At 46.8% G+C, this 18,375-nt stretch overlaps 1 protein-coding gene across 7 annotated transcripts in view; it reads right to left on the bottom strand.

The window, feature by feature from the left end:
* The window catches only part of LOC142579570 (uncharacterized), a 303,963-nt gene that overhangs the window by 189,647 nt on the left and 95,941 nt on the right, over positions 1-18,375 (bottom strand). For all 7 annotated transcript variants that reach the window (XM_075689924.1, XM_075689954.1, XM_075689963.1 and 4 more), the window contains exon 16: positions 9,837-9,989. In XM_075689924.1, the coding sequence (XP_075546039.1) occupies positions 9,837-9,989 (153 nt within the window). The remainder of the gene's footprint in view (positions 1-9,836; positions 9,990-18,375) is intronic.

Raw genomic sequence — 18,375 nt, 5'->3', positions numbered from 1 at the left:
GGCCCCGCTTTCATATTCTTTTCTCCTCGCTTTTTTTTTTTTTTCTCGGCGCTATGCACTTCTGCTCATGGCGTCGCGCAGTGCACGATTTTGCGCGCTGTACACAAGGCCACATGACTAGCGGTATAATTCAGTGCTACACAAATCTTGCTACACGAAATGCTACACATTTGCGGTAGCTGCTGGCTGATCACTCGCAAACCTCGCTTCACACGCACTGCCGTCAGCACAGTCTGTGTTCGTCACCTCAAGCCAGATCTCCAGCTATTTGTCTACAGGTACGAACATACAATAAGGGCAAGCTTTCCACGACGGCATGCTGCCCAACACCCCCACTGGCTCGGCCTAACCAGCACTGTCTGGTCGGGAACTGGCGGCCAAAGTTGCGGTTTGGTGCAGAGTCAACGAAATGCTTCAGAGTGGCTGTACGGCACTTGGAAAGTGGAGGAACCACCTCACCAATGTGGGGATCGAAGTGCCTCCCCGCACCTCGTCCCCCAGCTCGTGCGTTGTGCTTAGCTCGATCTCCGGGAACCGCCGCCGTAACAGCAACATGGCGGACATGGCTACTACGCTGGAGCTAACTTCCTGTGCAAACCGTGCTTCTCTTTCCTCAGCTCGAGTCACCGCATGAGCAAGTGTCACCGGGACGCGCCCTGATTGGCCTCTTGAGTGGCGGCCTCCAAGCGCCCTCTCCACCCGAGCTCCCTTCCGCTGAGCACTTCATCGCCGCGGCAGATGCTCACAGGCCCACAACGAGTTCGCTACATGGGACCTTTGCTCCTGCGACTCCTCGCTTGTGCGCTAGGTGGACCACTTACCGGACAGCCCTAGTGCAGCGTGCGTGCGTAATCAATCGGTCTTGCGGTGAGCCTTTGCCCATAAGCACCATGACTGTCGCACTGTGCTGTATCTCGGGTGAATAAACCTGCGTTTGTTGGCAATCTGACTCTGGAGCCTTCTCTGCGCCGTGTCGGAGAGTCGGCGAACCCTAACCCTGCCGTAGCGCCTTTGTACGTTGCAGAGTGGAGGAGCGTTGTGCCCTTTCCTGACTGTCGCTCGTAGGGTGAGCCTTCTGCAAACTTATCTCCACATAACTGACGCCCAACTCGCTTGGTTTGGGCATGGCATCAGAGCAGGCCCCTTCACGGCCCTTGTTCGTGCTTGATACCCTGGCTACAGACTTAATGTCCTTTAAAGCGGACGACACCGACAGCATGAGGTATTTTCACCTCGGTGACCCTCTGCGTTCGGCCACCGGGAGTGATCCCTTCTTTGAACAGCCCCTTGGTGATGTTGACTGCTCGGATGTGTACCCTAGTCCAAGCCTTGCCACTTTTGGGTTTCCTCAACTGTTTGAGACGCGCACGGAGCAGGTGCCTACAAGCCCGTCCGACATGCTGTTGCTGCTTGCTGGCCCCTTTTCGTCCCGAGCACAGTTGGGTACCCCAAGTGCCGTATCGGAGCCGCCCCGCTTAGGTGCTGGCACAAACTCGCTCACTAAGCTCTAGGAGAAAGGCCCCGAGCGCCTTTCTCGGATGGATTCGCCGCGGAGCAGACTACCCGTTCTGCCGTAGGCGTGAGCTCGCTCGCTGGCCCCTCTTTGTCCCGAGCACAGTTCAATGTCCAGTGCGCCACAGCGGAGCCTCCTTGCCTCACTGTTGGTGCAAAACCGCTTGCTGGCCTCTCCTTGTCCCAAGCGCAGCTCGTAGGCAATGTCGCTGTGCTTTCCGACTACCGTTTGCTTCATGCGCAGCTAGGTGACATTTTCGACGCGCGTGAGCCTCCCCGCTCCGCCGTCCATCCGTTTGTCAGTCGTGTGATGCCACATGCACCTGTCGGAGTGGCAACCCAGCTCTCCTCTATGCCGTTTACTGGCCCCTCAGGGTCAGGCATGCATTTGGGAGATCAGGTGCAGGTTGGCCCCTCTCAGACCGCCGCACTTGGCCTGGAGCAAACACGGCTGCACAACACAGCCGCACAGCTTCTCCAAATCCTTATGGAAGCAGCGCACTCACAGCCTAGTGCTCTAAAGAGAGAGAGAGAGAGAAAGCAACTTTATTGAGCCATTATGAAATGGAGTGCATTAAGCGCCTGATGGGGTGGCTCCCTCTTCACGGGTTCTATATGCTTCCAGGGCCCATCGCCCATCGATGATCGCCCATCGCTCAAAAAGGGTGGGGATAGTAGGGGGGTTAGTTATGGGCATAGGACAGCTGCCATCACAAAGTTCCAGCAGCCCATCGACAAGAAGGCAGTGCGTAGCTTCCTTGGCACGTGTGCCTACTACAGGCGCTTTGTCAAGGACATTTCATGTATCGCTGAGCCGCTGACACATCTAACTAACTCTGATGTCGAGTTCAAGCGGGAAATGCCGCAGGCCGACGCATTTCACGAACTCAAACGATGTATGCAGTCGCCACCAGTACTTGCGTACTTCAATGACAAAGCCGATACAGAAATCCACGCTGATGCCAGTAGCTTAGACCTCGGTGCCATCCTAGTCCAGAGGAAAGACGGACTTGAAGTGGTGATAGCTTACGTTAGCTGGTCGCTCTCAAAAGTGGAAGGCAATTATTCTATGACCGAAAAGGAATGCGTCGCCATCGTTTGGGCTAGAGCAAAATTTCGCCCTTACCTATATGGCAGGCCATTCAAAGTCGTCAAGGACCATCACGCATTGTGTTGGGTAGTGAATTCAAAGGACCCTTCAGGACGGCTACCACGGTGGAGCCTCAGACTGCAAGAATGTGCCATCACTGTAACCTACAAGTCCGGACAAAAACACTACGATGCCGATTACCCCCATTGACCCACCGCCGCAAGATAACCAGGACGGCGACACCTTCCTTGGAATAATATGCGCAGAACACTTCGCTGAACAGCTACAAGCAGTCCCGGAGCTAAAAAGCATCATCAACCATTTGGAAGGGCACACCGACGTTGTCCCTAGGGCATTTAAGCGAGGATTGTCTTCGTTCCCGCTTCAAAACAACCTACTCTTAAAGATCTTCTCCCCAGTCTGTGCCAACTAACTTCTTGTTCCCTCAGTGCTGCATCCAGAAGTACTGCATGCCCTACATGACCATCCGACTGCTGGGAACCTCATATTCTCCCGGACGCTATCGAAGACACAGGAAAACTATTACTGGCCGCGCCTGACCACCGACATCGCCCGTTACGTCAAGACATGCCGAGACTGTCAGCAACGCAAGACACCACCGACAAGGCCAGCGGAATTACTACAGCCAATCAGGCCTCCTTGCCGACCATTTCAGCAGATTGGGATGGACTTGTTGGGGCCCTTTGCAATGTCAACAACCAGAAATAAGTGGATCGTCGTGGCGACAGACTACCTCACCCGCTTCGCGGAAATGAAAGCTCTGCCGAAAGGCAGCGCAGCCAAAGTGGCGAAATTCTTCGTCGAGAACATCCTGCTGCGACATGGTGCCTCAGAAGTCCTCATCACCAACAGAGGAACAGCCTTTATAGCGGAGCTCACCCAAACCATTCTGCAATACAGCCAGACAAGCCATAGGAGGACACTGCCTACCACCCGCAGGCGAATGGTCTTACGGAACGCCTGAATAAAACCCTAGCCGACATGCTAGCAATGTACGTCGACATCGAAGACAAGACCTGGGACACCGTCCTACCGTATGTAACCTTCGCTTACAATATAGCGGTGTAAGGAACAACACAGATCATGCCGTTCATACTGATTTACAGCAGGAGCCTGACGACTATGCTCAACGCCATGCTGCCGCATGTCGCCGAAGAAGAGAATCTTGACGTTGCCACCTATCTCCAGCGCGCCGAAGAAGCCCGACAGCTTGCCCGCCTGCGGATCAAGAACCAGCAGAGGACCGACAGCTGACACTACAATCTTCAACAACGCTACATCGAGTATCAGACCGGCGATCGTGTTTGGGTTTGCACCCCAATATGCCGAGGACTTAGCGAGAAGCTTTTACGCCGCTATTTCGGACCCTACAAGATCATCAGACACATTGGCGCACTCGACTATGAGGTCGTACCAGATGGCATTTCGCTATCACAGCGGCACCATGCACGACCTGAAATAGTCCATGTGGTGCGACTTAAGCTGTTCTACCAGTGCTAACGAACTTTGGGCCTTCGACTTTGGGCATAACTCTGGACCTTCTATTTATGGGCTGTGTTACTTACTTACGACTTTGTTTCTTTGTTAGTATTGTTTAATAAGCGTCCTTTTGTGTTTCGGTCTCTTATGTTTGCAGCATCGTGACGATGCTTTTTAAGAAGGGGGTATAGATACGTGTGCTTGTTCATCTTCATCAAGTGACCTCGTTTCACCTCCTAACAAATGTTATCGCACAGCGCAGGACGCGCCTGCATGTATTGGAAGTTTCTCGAACGTTATCAATAGTTCTATCTGCTGCCTGTTGTCACCGAACCTGGTGCAATATGATTTCATCCTGCCACGTGAATGGTGTAGAACTTTCTGGAAGACACGCGAGCACCAGCGATTACTCTGGAACCTTCGATGACTGATGTATAAAAGTCAACACGCTTGACCCGCTGATCAGACGATCGCCGACTGTGTTCGCTGTTATCGCTTTTCTTTGAGTGCAACTTGATTTTGAGGGCACAGGTTCGCCCAATAAAACACTAGTTGTATCATTCACAGTTTTGCTGCCTTCTTCACCGTCACTACCACGTGACAATTTCAAAGAGAAATGGAGAACCTTCTTCGAGGACTGCCGCATATTGCAGTATATTTTTAGGACATTCTTGTAACTGGTCTGAATGATTCAGGGCACCTTCGCAACCTTAGTGTTGTTCTCTCTAAACTTCGTGATGTTGGACTCAAGTTAAATTTCGACAAGTGTCAATTTTTTTGCCACAGGTGGACTACCTAGGGCCCATCATAAGCAAGCAAAGGTGAGCTATCTCCAAGCTTGAGCAACGTCTCTGCAATCCTTCATGCACCTGCACCCTGTGACGTCAAAAAACTCCAAAGCTTTTTTGGGCTTGTGAATTTCTACAGGCATTTCCTTCCAAACATTTTTGGAAGCGTCCGCCCTCTGCATTCGCTTCACCTGAATGAGAAAAAATGGGTGTGGGGAAATGAGCAAGAAGATGCATTCACTACAGTGAAGCAGTTGGTAACATCAGCTCCTGTCTAAGTACATTTTGATCCAGAGAAACCACTGTGTCTCAGTTCTGATGCTTCTCCATATGAGATTGGTGCCGTTTTGGCACATCGAGAAGCTGATGGTTGAGAACTGCCCATTGCCTTTGCATCCAGAAGTTTGTCTCGTGCAGAGCAAAACTATAGCCAAATTAAAAGAGGCACTAGCCTTTGTATTCGGCATTGAAAAGTTCCACCAGTACTTGTGGGGCATTCCTTTCATTGCTTACATGGATTATAAACCACTACTGGGATTCTTGAGTGCTCATAGGCCCATTCTTAAGCAAGCTTCACCAAGACTAGTCAGATGGGCGCTGAAACTTTCTGCTTACAAGTACAAGCTCAAGTACAAGCCTGGTCCGAACTTGGGTCATGCCAATGCCCTCAACAGGTTACCCCTGCCAACACACAGCGTTGATCTGAATTGTTGGATCTGGAGGACAAACCCACCGCTGTCAACCAAATATTGGACCTTGCCGTTGAGTGCGGGAGTTGGCCGAGCTTGAGGAGGACTTTGAGATGAAAACTGGAGATTTATTTACATTATTTACAGCAAAAAGACAAAAAAATACAATGAAATTAACAGTGAAATGCAAAGAAATTAACAGTAAATAAGTCATTGATGGCCGGCAGCAAGTCGGACACTGCGGCCCGTGGCAAGAAGCCCGAAAGAGATGAATGAAGGAATGCTCTCTTGCTGCTCCCAGGCTCTGGCTTTTAATCCCTTCGGTGTCTCGAGGTCACATCCTGTTCGGCCAATCGTCGAGCCCGCTCAGGTGTCGCCATTTTCGGCCAATGGTAGGCGCCCGTGCGAGTGCAGTCACATTCGGCTCAGGGGTTCGCTCCATGGGCTTCACTGTCCGAGAGATGACTTGCCCCCGGTAGTGCCCTTCTGGTCTGCAACTGCCGTCACAATAGGCAAATGGGGTGGTTGCTCCCAGGGCTTCACGGTGAATTACAGCTGTTGTTCCCTTCGGGTTTGTAAGCGCCGTCACGATAGGCGGATGGGGGTTCCGAGGGTTTCACGGTGACTTACAGCCGTCGTTCTGGAGTGACCTTTCAGAGCCGCAAAGCAGTTTTGCTCAGGACTCAGCTTACCTGGAATCGTGCCAGGCTCCCGCTACACTTTCGGGAAGAGTCAAGCAGTGGGACAACAGCTCCACATGCGATGCACGAGGTGGAGGACGCTAACTTTTCTAGACGTGCTGCGCCTCGGGAACATGGTAGATGCACTTATGCGCAGCTTAATTAGGTGCGACGGCGGTTCAATGTGGTCTGGTGAACTCGAAGGATGCAAGGAAAAGGTCCCGTATCTAACAGCCTGCACCTGCTGAAATCTTCATGCTTGGACAAGCATGCCTGAGACTCTTGTCACCAGCCATTGAAGCACTGGCTACAAGAAATGATAGACTCCTGAGTCACATAGTTCTTGCTCTCCTGCGAGGAGAAGGGCTTCCAGTCAGACCAGAGAGCAATTCCTTCACAGCAAGGAGCAGTGAACCCAGCCTCCATGAAGGCTGCTTGCTGTACGATTCCAGAGTTGTTATCCCAAAATCTCTGCAAAGCAAAGTCCTGAATCTTCTTCATGCTGGGCATCCTGGCATTGAGAAAAGCAAGTCGACTGCCAGAAGCCATGTCTGGTGGCCGAAAATTGATGGTGACATCGTCAAGAGCGTAAAGGGTTGTGCTACATGCCAAGCTTACCAGCGTACACCTCAACGCATTCAGCACACACCCTGGCCTCTGGCACAGAGGCCTTGGTCAAGGCTTCACGTTGACTTCGGGGGCCCGTTCTTGGGACTGTCAGAGTTGTCGGACGATCCCACCGCTGTCAACCAGATGTAGGAGTCGTCGGACAATCTCGCCGCTGCCACCATTTGAAGGAGTTGACGGTCGTAGAGAGGAACTCGGTGAACAGGATTTATTTACATTATTTACATCTTAGACAAGACATACATCGACGGTCTAGCGTGACTCCCAAATGGAGCACGCAAGACAATGCATACAGCAAACAGCTTACGAGCACACAGCTCACTAGTACATTTCGAGCACGACGACGAGCACACAGCTCACTAGTACATTTCTAGCACGACAACGAGCACGCAGCTCACGACAACGAGCACGCACTAGCAGCCGCCGACAATCGCTGCTTATAAGCACTTGGTCCCCCCTTGATTCCAAGCGGCTGGAAACGTTCGTCCAGTCACCGTTCCACGTCACCATAGACCAGCCCTTTTGGAGGAGGATTAGGGCTGTTGGAGGAGGATGAGGACTCACATACACGTGCCGCACATACACACAGGTGTAATGGTCCAGAGCCGATGTCAGAGGGGCTTCGTAGAACTCTGAGCCGTTTCGGGTAGCACATTGTCTTGAGTCTTGGTCGGAACGCGGGAAGGAGCCCCTGTCGACGTTCCCGCGGCAACTCCCCCACTCACAGCAGAACAGGGCGGCGCTGTCGTGCCGTGCACAAAGCCTGCTTCGTCGAACTCCTTCACTCGTAACGGCGACAAGGCTAGAGCGCAACGGTGGCGGTTTCAGCACAAAGCCTGCTTCGTCAAACTCCTTCCCTCGCAACAGCGACGAGGCTAGATGTTGGCGGCGGCGTTCCAAAATGAGGTTACCATCGCTGGCGTAAATGGCTGGCAAACTTGCACTGCAGCTGGCCGTTCTTAACAGGACATACATTTCTCGTCATTATTGACACCTATTCAAAATGGGTCAAAGTCTGTCCAGTGGCATCAACATCAGCGGATGCTGTCATCACAGCATTGCGTACAGCATTTGCGCAGCATGGACTGCCAGATGTCATTGTGTCTGATAATTGACTCACCTTTGTAAGTGAGCAATACTTGGAACTCCTGACATGGAATGGGCTACGTCGCATGCTTGTACCACCGTACAGGAATAGCACTGTTACAGGAATAGCACTGCTTCTTGTCATAGTACATTTTGCACAGAGTGTCTACACACATGTACCCTAACTGACACGGAATCCTCCGCCCACTCTAACGTGTCAAAAACTGAACGGGCACACACCTGAATATATGTGCACCCTATACGCACAATACCGTCTCTCCTTCTCTCTCTCTATATGCACAATAAATGACGGACTATACCGATAGTGCACGGATGGTCGAAGCTGAATGTTTTGTGACGGTCCACAAGAATAAGCGAGTTACTAGCGATAATACATCTTTGTTACAAGGTATTACAATGTACAAAACGGCCATGTTTCAAGCCTTGTGCGCAGCAAGAACAAATCTATCAAAATTGAACACACCCACAAGCGATTAGGCAGAAATAATCAGATAGTGACTGCACCAAGAAAATTTACAGAGTTAGAAATGTGACAAGCCGCTGCTTCAAAATATTTGCCAAATAAAGAATGAAGAGCAAAACGCACTAATCCTGATTCCATTCAGGAGTGGAATGTTTGGACAGCTTGGAATACATATTCAGCCTCACTTTTAAAACAAGCACCATATACGCTGCTCGCACCCTTTGGACATTGCTTCTTCTAAACTGCCCATTCTCTGAAGCTGTGGCCAAAGCTTCGTGTTGTTCACCTAGTCACCATCTACGATATCTCCTGAAACAGAGGTTTGCTAAGCTGCACCGGCGTCATACACACCCATTCTAATGCGGAGACAATGGAGGCAGTTGAGGCAAGCAATGCACTCGTCACTACGTGATCAAATATGGTAGCCCCCACGGGATCGCCACGAAGAGGATCAATAACAATTGCATCTGGCTACTGGGTGGTTGTGACGAAAGAACAAGGAAAACAAAACCCACTTTAAAAAAACAGAGAAAGAAAAAAAAACAAGCCACTGCACCCGCCTTTGTGCCACGCACCCAATGCAGCAGAATTTCGCCACATTGCCCATCTTTCTTGTCTTCCTTCCACCCCTCCGAAACACGAGTCAGCAGTGCTGACAGGGAAGGTGTTGTAGGGAGATGGGACAGAGACATGAGAAGGTGCGATGAAGGCGTGCCATGTGCGGTGTGCAGCACAAAGACGGGTGTGGCAAAGGTGTGTGGCATGAAGATGGATGCAATGACTCACAACTTTAAAGAAAATTTTTTTTCGTTATTTTTATTTTACCATTGTTCCTAAAATGGAAAGTTTTCCAGGTCCACGCTAATCCACCATAAGAAGCAAGTTGCATAATCAGTCTTACTGTATTACTCAAGAAATACAAGGGCTTTCAAGAACAAGAACGAATTCCAGGACTTTCAAAGGCCTTGAAAACATACTTTTCATTTTCAAGGGCTTTTCAAGAGTTTCAAGGACCTGTGCACACCCTGCCCTTGTTTTCACTGACCTATATCATTTTACTGAGGCCAACTTAACAGTTTATTGTAAAAAAAACTTTTTTTTCTCTGCAAGTTATGATTAGCAATGCCGACTTTTGGGCTAGTTGATTTGATTCAGTTATAGGGATCATAGCACTCAAATGAAGCGTTTAAGGAAGAACAACAGGATGTGCACTATCCTGTCCTGTTGTCATCCATCATGTCCTGTTCTGTTGGATGTCCTGTCATTCTACCGGGTCCCGGTGACAGAAGTGCTATGGCCCCTTTAACTGTATTATGATCAGCATCTGAAACGGGTAAACACAATACAATTTCAAGAAAGGCAGGCAATGGGAAATCAAACCTCCATGTCACTCTTCAAACACTCAGCAGTGTTCTCCAAGTCGATGCCTAGCTTCTTCATTTCCATCAAGCCGGAATCACTGCCGGCAGACTCAATGACTGTGCTCAGTGATTTTTCTTTCAAAGCCTTTACTTCCTTTCCAAACTCTTTTATCTGAAAAAAAGGAGAGAAAGAAAGAGCAGGGAGTGATTAAACTTATGGGAAGCTTGTTACATATGCAATGACACTGCATTCTGTACAACTGGCAAGTTACAAAAAAGCAAGGGAAATCAAAACAACCTCCTATGAGTTTTTCTGATGTCAATAAAACATACATAAACACCAAATTGGCACTAAAAACCATTTTTCACACCAAGGCACAAGCTCATCACTGGCAATTTCCTCTGTTCATAAAGAAGCAGTGAATCCCAAACTGCCCTTGCATGTAGCTATAACTATCAATACATATAATTTCTGCCCAACAAAGGATTTGGCAGAAGGGTTCCTCTTCTTGTCAACCAACTGAGCCATGTTCAGCCAATAAAACTATCATTATGTATGTAAGAAGCCAGATGGCAACATGCAACTGATTATATGAAATCTCTTTACAGTGGCTCAAGTTACACAGAACCTCATTTAGAAGTGTTATCAATCACACACATATAGATATGAATAAGAAAGAAGGAAACCAAGGGGCCCACTTTTTATTAGTCATATCATAAGCCAACATACAATGATACGAAGGACAGCATGGGGGAAATTATCTGCAGTTCTTAATTGAATTAAAGCAATTATAAATAAATGGATATTGAAATGGGTGAAGAAAACTGGCCACAGGTGGATACCAACCCACTTCTTTGCATTACGTGTGATGCTCTTACCAATTCAGCTACTGTGGTGCAATTTTCCTATCCACTTTCTGGGGTACTTTTTCCACTAAAATTAACCCCGGGAGTGGTAGCCAGCACCACCACTCACAAGCCTTGGCGGCGGATGTGAAACATCCTTTCTGTCGCAGGCGTCACATCTACATGAACTTCTTGGGTTAAGGCAACTGGTCAAATAACCTGCACATGCAACCTGAAGGCATCAAAGCTGCCGGATTCGAGACCCTTGCCATGTAATGAAGGAGAAGAAAGGAAACCGAGGGGCCCGATTTTTATTAGTCATATCATAAGTAGCCAACAAACAATGATACGAAGGACAGCATAGGGAAAAGTATCTGCAGTTCTTAATTGAATTAAAGAAATGATAAATCAATGTAAATGAAAGTGGATGAAAAAAGTGTGTGTGTGCGTGTGTTTGTGTGTGTGCGTGTGCGCGCGCACACATTGAATATTGGTGGTTCCCAAAAGTCAGCTTCGCCTCAACACACATTGCAACGCAATGAAGCATACACCACGTACTGGGGTGAAGCATGCTAAGAGTGAGGAGCAGCAATTATCCCGGGACACAATATGTTCACGGGAGAGGCTTGTTGGGCTAGTTGGTACATGGTTATACTAGGAGAATGCCAGCAAACTTGAAAGTAGAAAAAATCAAGAAGCAGACATAGATAAAGTGACAGGAAGGTGGCAGGACTAACAACTGCACTTCGTTCATGAAAACTACGTCCCCCAAGTCCATACTGAACATGCGCAAGGGACAACATAACAAAAACATGGTCAACACCTTATCTTTACATGTCTACACTTATCAAGAAATAAAAGCTCTTTCCTGGTAAGGAACACAGATGGCATGCTTACACACTTCTCGGGGCCAAGTTTGTGAAGCCTGTTCCAACAGAAGCCTGTTGGAAGGTTCTTGCAACGTTCCTTGAAAGCACTTGCTACTGAGGACCCTTTCAGCATTGACAGTTCAAACGTAATGATCGACGCCTTGAGATCGGGAGTGCTAACAGCGAACACGGCCTTTTCTGTGGACATTGAAGAACTGTATTATTCTATTCCACATGAAGAACTTTTTGTGGCAGTGCGGGAAGCTATTGGAGAGACTTCTTTTCAAGGTAGTTGCAGCCTCTCAACTGAGAGTTTTATGAAACTGTTATCTTTTTACTTGTCAGCAACTTTTCTTAAATTCGATGGCAAGGCGTTTTTACAGAAGAATGGTATATGTATAGGGTCAAGTGTTGCACCGGTACTGTGCAGTATTTTCTTAGCGAAATTTGACAAATGTCTTTCAGACGCCATTACAGATTACCGTGCTGCCCGTGTGTTTAGGTATGTTGACGATTTTCTTGTTCTCTTAAATATCAGACGAAGTGATTGTCTCACTGACATCGTTTGGAGTATCTTATCAGTTTTTCAGCATTGCTCTCAACATCTTAGTTTGACCCACGAAGTACAACAAGAAAATTCCATCAGGTTTTTAGATTTGACTCTTAACCTTTCATACTCAAGGTCACATTTGCTGGGCTTATAATCCAAGAACTAAAAAGACGTTGCTACCGTACCAATCCGCTCCCTCGAAACTGGTCAAGCGTGTCATAGGCTTTTTCTGCTTGTCAAATGCGGTGGAAAAGAGTTGTACGCATCAAATGCAAGACATTGCCGCCCAGCAAGAGAGGAGATGTTAGCGACAGGCTATCCAAAGACTTTGATCACTGCAGTGGCTGAATCTGTGTACAAACGTTTGAAAATGAAAAACAGAGGGGAACGCAAAGTGCGAGACAAAATAAAAAATAACTTAAGAACTTCGTGGTTATGCCGTATCTACATGGCATTTCACACAGATTGAAAAAGGTTGCGGCAAGAAACAACGTCAGATTGTTTGTTCTGCGCCTTGTAAGCTTGCAAAACTTTGCACGAGGGTCTCGCAACACAGTTTGCAAAAGAGTACGTGCAATACCAAGCATGTCACGAAGCACCGCACGTGCGAAAGATGTGTAGTGCACAGTATTCCTTTGAAATGTGGTAGAAATTACATAGGACAAACCGGTCCCTGTGTGAATGATCGGATGCGTGAGCATGCGAATCTAATACCCACAGGCACAGGAGGTAATCTTCCGCTGCATTGTAAGGAGTGCGGTTGTAATCCCATCTTCAGTGACATTTCAATCTTGGGGAAGGCTAAGACTCAGTAAGAAAGAGAGTTCATTGAATCCCATCGCATCTATAAACTTGGCCCCGAGAAGTGTGTAAGAGCGCCATCTGTGTTCCTTACACAGATGTTGTAAGGAACACAGATGGCGTCCCCCTCCCCGTGTTCCTTACACAGTGGGGGGGGGGGGGGTAAAAGGCATGCATTATTTTTCTCAGATTGCCCAATTTTTCTGACATCTTCGTGGCCCCTAGGGAGTCCGAAAAATCTGACGTTGACTGCACACTACACACACACACACACACACTATTACATATTAACTACCTAAGAACACAATAAAATGCAACAGTTGTGTAATTGTAAACAGCGTATTATTAGAACAAGAGATTTCAAAGGAATCGTGAAGTACTAAGAATTGTTTACAGAAGCAAAACAGTGCAGGACTAAGAGGGGCAATTCAAAAGTTCCCAGAATCTGCCCAACCTGAAGAGAGAATGTTGCACTGCTCCACTATTAAAGAGTACCTCTGCTATTAGTAAAGAGCTAACCTGGACGTTTCTTTTAGTAAGGATAATGGTTTTCTTTCACATCATGCACTTTTGTAATGGTATGATAGAGATGTTTCATGCTTACTATGATGACTTACATGCATGCATGTGCTTATGTGTGCAAGCACACTACTTTGTTCATTTTATTTGTGCAAACTAGCATAGATCCTCATTTCATTCAGTGGTGAGGAGGCTGGGCATAAATTTTTCTAGGTCCAGCACATTCCTTTTACATCTATCAAAATTCTGTGGTAAGTTCCCCATAAAAAGTCAAGCCCTCCAGACAGTTTGTGGATGGCTAAGCAGCAATGTTTGTGAGTTTTTTTTGCAAGCTCTCACTGCACTTGCACCTGTCATGCCAGTTGGACGTCTGCAGCATTCACCCCTACCACAGACATTCTGGTCTTGAACCGGTTCAACAACTACTATGTTAAGCTGTTTAGCTGCCCCAACTGACCTTTCTCCTAGTTAGATACAAAACTTCACATTTACTTGTTCTTCCAAATCCCTCATCACAACCAACAAAAAATAGCGTTGCCATACCTTACGAAATGTGAATTAATGGAATTTATTGTGATGTCATGACTGAGAACGAAGTCTAGTGATATCTTGTAGCAATAAGGCTTGATATAATGACATTCATGTTTGTGAAGAAAATGGCCCCCTTTACATGTCCTTCAGTACATTCTCCTCATGATGGACAGTCACAATAAATTGAAAACAGATACCGTATAGACTCATGTAAAGGCCACACTTTTTTTTTTCACAATTTTGACAACATGAAGCAGCCCTTATGTGGGACCAACCCTTCTGGTCAAAATGGTACTGATGCATCCGACGACGTGTGCACACCCCAGATCCCCGGATGTGCCAATGCATCAGAGGTCAATGCGCAGCTCCCGCCATCTAGCAGTGGCATGGAGCGCGTGAAAATGAGCCAATGTGCGCATACAGCCTTGGGGCAACGAACGCGATTGCTTCTCCGTTGGAAATAATTTTTTCCAAATTACGAGCTGCCAAGTTGGGGATGCGGCTCTTACTTGGTCCCTTTTGTTCCTTATACATAATAGCAAGACTGTAGTGTAAAGCATTCATCATCATCATCATTTATTTACCCTTAAGAGCCCCTGGTGGGGCATTACATAAGGGGGGGTAACAAATGGTAACCACGGATCACAAAGATAAAACACATTAATACAGATTGCAAGAACTAGTTGAACCACGAATGCGTTGAACACTGTGACAATTAAACAGACGTTGTGATGACCTCATGGGCGGCAGAATTAGGCTCTCACGTAAATGAGGAAAATGATAATATAGCTTATGAAAAAGGTAGAGACTTGATATCTTACGCAGATGCCAGGTGGGTTAGACCAATCGAAGCTTTGATGTCAGTAATGCTCAAGCGAGAATCATATTTAAACGTTATAAAACGAGCAGCTCAATTTTGTATTGCCTCTAACACCTGGATTAGGTACTCTTGATGGGGGTTCCAGATAGGGGATGCGTATTGAAGTTTGGTACGAATGAAAGTTTCGTATGCAATTAATCTAACTGTAGGCGAAGCAAACGTGAGTGATCGTCTAATGAAACCTAGTGATTTGGAAACGCTTGCAGAGAGCGACGTGATATGCTTTGACAAGCTTAGATTACTTGTTATTTCTATGCCTAGATACCTATAAGATTCTGCTTGTGATAGTGCGGTAGTGTTCAGCGTGTATGAGAAGTGTAGGTTAGATCTTTTACGAGACATGTGCATAAACTTACATTTTGATACATTTAACTGCATGAGCCAGGTCGAACACCAATTATGTATTAAGGTTAAATCATCTTGCAACAATGACTGATCGTTAATAGTAGAGATACGTTGGTAGAGAGCGCAATCATCTGCAAACAGACGAATGGACAATGACATTTCAGCAGGAAGGTCATCGATAAAGATTAGGAACACAAGCGGGCGAAGAACAGAGCCTTGAGGGACTCCGGAGATAACATTAGTAGGGGCAGATGGATGAGTTTTGATGACGGAGTACTGCGAACGATTAGTTAAAAAGCAGTGGATCCATGAAAGTATCAGTGGGTCCAGTGAAAGGCAAGAAAATTTAGTCATGAGACTCTGGTGAATGACACGGTCAAAAGCCTTACAAAAATCAAGGTAAATGACGTCAGTTTGAAAGGACGAGTCTACTTCAAAGAGCGTAGGTTAGGACGTGTTGGTACTCCATAACTGAGGTTTTTTAGCGCACGAAAAGGGACGAAAGACAGCGGCAAGATGCAGACACAGCGCTAACTTCCAAAAATTGCTTTATTCCACGAAGCGGTACACATATATATAGGTAACACACACCACCGTACGCATGCGCATATGTACAAATTTTTAATCAAATGAGACAGCAACGAGACATGTGTAATGGAAAGTTAAGATGATACCAAAGATGAAAGAACGACCATGCATAGCCAATAAATTTTTTTGTAATTGCAAGATTAAAATGTCATCTCGATCAGACCACCCTCTGCGTCACGTTTAAAAAATCGAATTCTTTTTTTGAAAGATCGATTGAAGGCGCGCTAACACTATGGCTATGCACTTTGGCTATGCATGGTTGTTCTTTCATCTTTGATATAATCTTAACTTTCCATTACACGTCTCGTTGCTGTCTCATTTGATTAAAAATCAGTATATATGCGCATGCGTACGGTGGTGTGTGTTACCTATATATTTGTGTACCGCTTCGTGGAATAAAACAATTGTTGGAAGTTAGCGCTGTGTCCCAGTCTTGCCACTGTCTTTCGTCCCTTTTTGTGCGCTAAAAAACATCAGTTATGGACGAGTCTACGTTTAGGTGCAGGTCAGTCGTGAATTCAAAAAGTTGAGATTCGCAAGAAAAGCCAGACCGAAATCTGTGTTGGTTTGGGAAGAAAAAGGAATTATTATCCAGGTACTTCGCCACAAGGGAGTAAATTATATGTTCAATAAGTTTGCATGCAATGCATGTTAACAAGATAGGACGATAATTTGACGGATCGGAGCGGCTTCCTGCCTTAAAAACCGATACCACTCTGCTTACCTTCCACTCGAACAGAATTTCGCCACTGGAAATAGACTGCATGAAAATTATTTGTAGCACGTGACTGGCTATTACTTTTGTGCCTTTAAGGATTTTAGGAAATATGTTGTGAGGCCCAGGGGCACTGGATATCTTTAAATTATCAATTATTTTAGAGATTCCTTCTGCCGAGATACTAACTGGTGGCATTTGAGCAAAATTTGGGCTGAGCAGTATAGGAATATTAGCAGCTGGTTCCTGGGTGAAAACGGACGTGAAGTACGCATTCAAAACGTCAGAACGAAGCTCCTTCAGAACGACAGAACCATCCTGATATAGTTAAGAGATGTTATGTGAGCCACTACGGTTGGGAGTTAAACTCCAAAACTTTTTTCGGGTTATTTCGGAGGATGTCAAGTCAGTCCTTGTTGTAGAAGTGTCGTTTCATGCTCCTCAGCAACTTTGTATAATTATGCAGACACTATAAGTACTCAGTGGTGGTCCAGCCAGTTTAGGATTTGGAGCAATTTTTTGGAGCAGGAAAAATGTCATTCTGGAGCAGTTATGGAGCAGAAAAAATTTGTCTTTTTTGGAGCATTTGTAGTAGTACAGCAGTAATCTGTAGCCATTTGGCAAAGCTTGTTATTACTGTGCAATCAGTAAATGAAGAGTGACGCAAGACATAAAGCCAACGGCAGCATAAAATTACGAATGCGCCAGAACGATTTGCGCCGTTAGGCGTGCACAAGACAAAAAGTGATGGCAAATGTCTTATGTGCATTCCAAATGACCGATGCGCTTTGATTGACTTTACCGCACCAGACAAAATGTGTATTAGTATGCCTAAAGCAATGCTAGAAGCTTGACAAGACTATGTGTCTACGAGCAGTGCCGAAATGAGTACCGTTGTACGCTATGTCGCAAAGATGGTACACTCGCTTTCGTTGCGAGGCAGATTGTCGCCTTCCCGTGTGTCGTGTGGCATCCGCGAATAGGTACCAGTCGATTCGGCGTAAAACCGTAATTTTCCTCACCTATACCCGACTGACCATTCGTAGCCCTACCGATTAGGCCTAACTAGGCAGAGGCAGTGTGCCATGGCGAAAATTGGCTGTTAGCCGATTTGACTGGCAAGCTGTCCACAAGTCATCATGGAAAGCTTGCCGCTAATATGTTCGTATGAGTGGCTAACCGGCGATCGGTTCCGAGCTCATGTATACGTGTTTTTGACAACTGTCGAAGCCGGCAGCTACTGCAATCGCGCATAGACGCTTGCAGATTGGCAGAAGGTTCCGAACTGCATGTGCAAACACATGAATACGCATGCATGAACGCGTACGTATATGATACGATCTCCGTGCCTTCCAGTGGCTAATTGGCCCTATACCTTCGCACATAACTGCTGCTTTCGTCGCCGTTCCGTTTGTCGGCGTCGGGTATAAGAATTGTTTCGATTAGAGTTGATGACCCGGACGACCCTTGTACCAATACAGGCGTGCCTAATAATCAGATTGTGGTTCAGCCACGTAACTGTTTCTGTTGCGGACGTTCCTGTCCCGAAACCATCTGAGTGCCCTGGTTAGGCTACGTGCAATGCATCGGCCTCAGCCGAATATTTCATTTAATATGCAAAAACAGAGTAGCAAATAATCGAGTCGCGAAATGAATTATTTGAATGTTAAATTTATTCGTATAGTTGATTCGTAACGTCCGATTTTCGCACTCTCTAGAGGCCGCGAAAACGTCCGCAAAAACGAATCTATGCCTTTTACTGCCCCCAAGGGCTCGAATCGCCACATAAACGTTGGAAATAGCTCTGAAGGCCTGCAAGTACGCTTACTAGGCTTATCGGTGCTTGCACTGTGACAGGGAAGCAAGTGCACGGATGTGTAATTAAGGAATACAGTACATACTGTGTCCCGTGAT

This window comes from Dermacentor variabilis, chromosome 1 (genome assembly GCF_050947875.1).
Source record: "Dermacentor variabilis isolate Ectoservices chromosome 1, ASM5094787v1, whole genome shotgun sequence".
Classification (NCBI taxonomy): Eukaryota; Metazoa; Arthropoda; class Arachnida; order Ixodida; family Ixodidae; genus Dermacentor; species Dermacentor variabilis.
The sequence above is the reverse complement of the archived record's forward strand: the minus strand, read 5'-3'. Positions and strand labels throughout refer to the sequence as shown.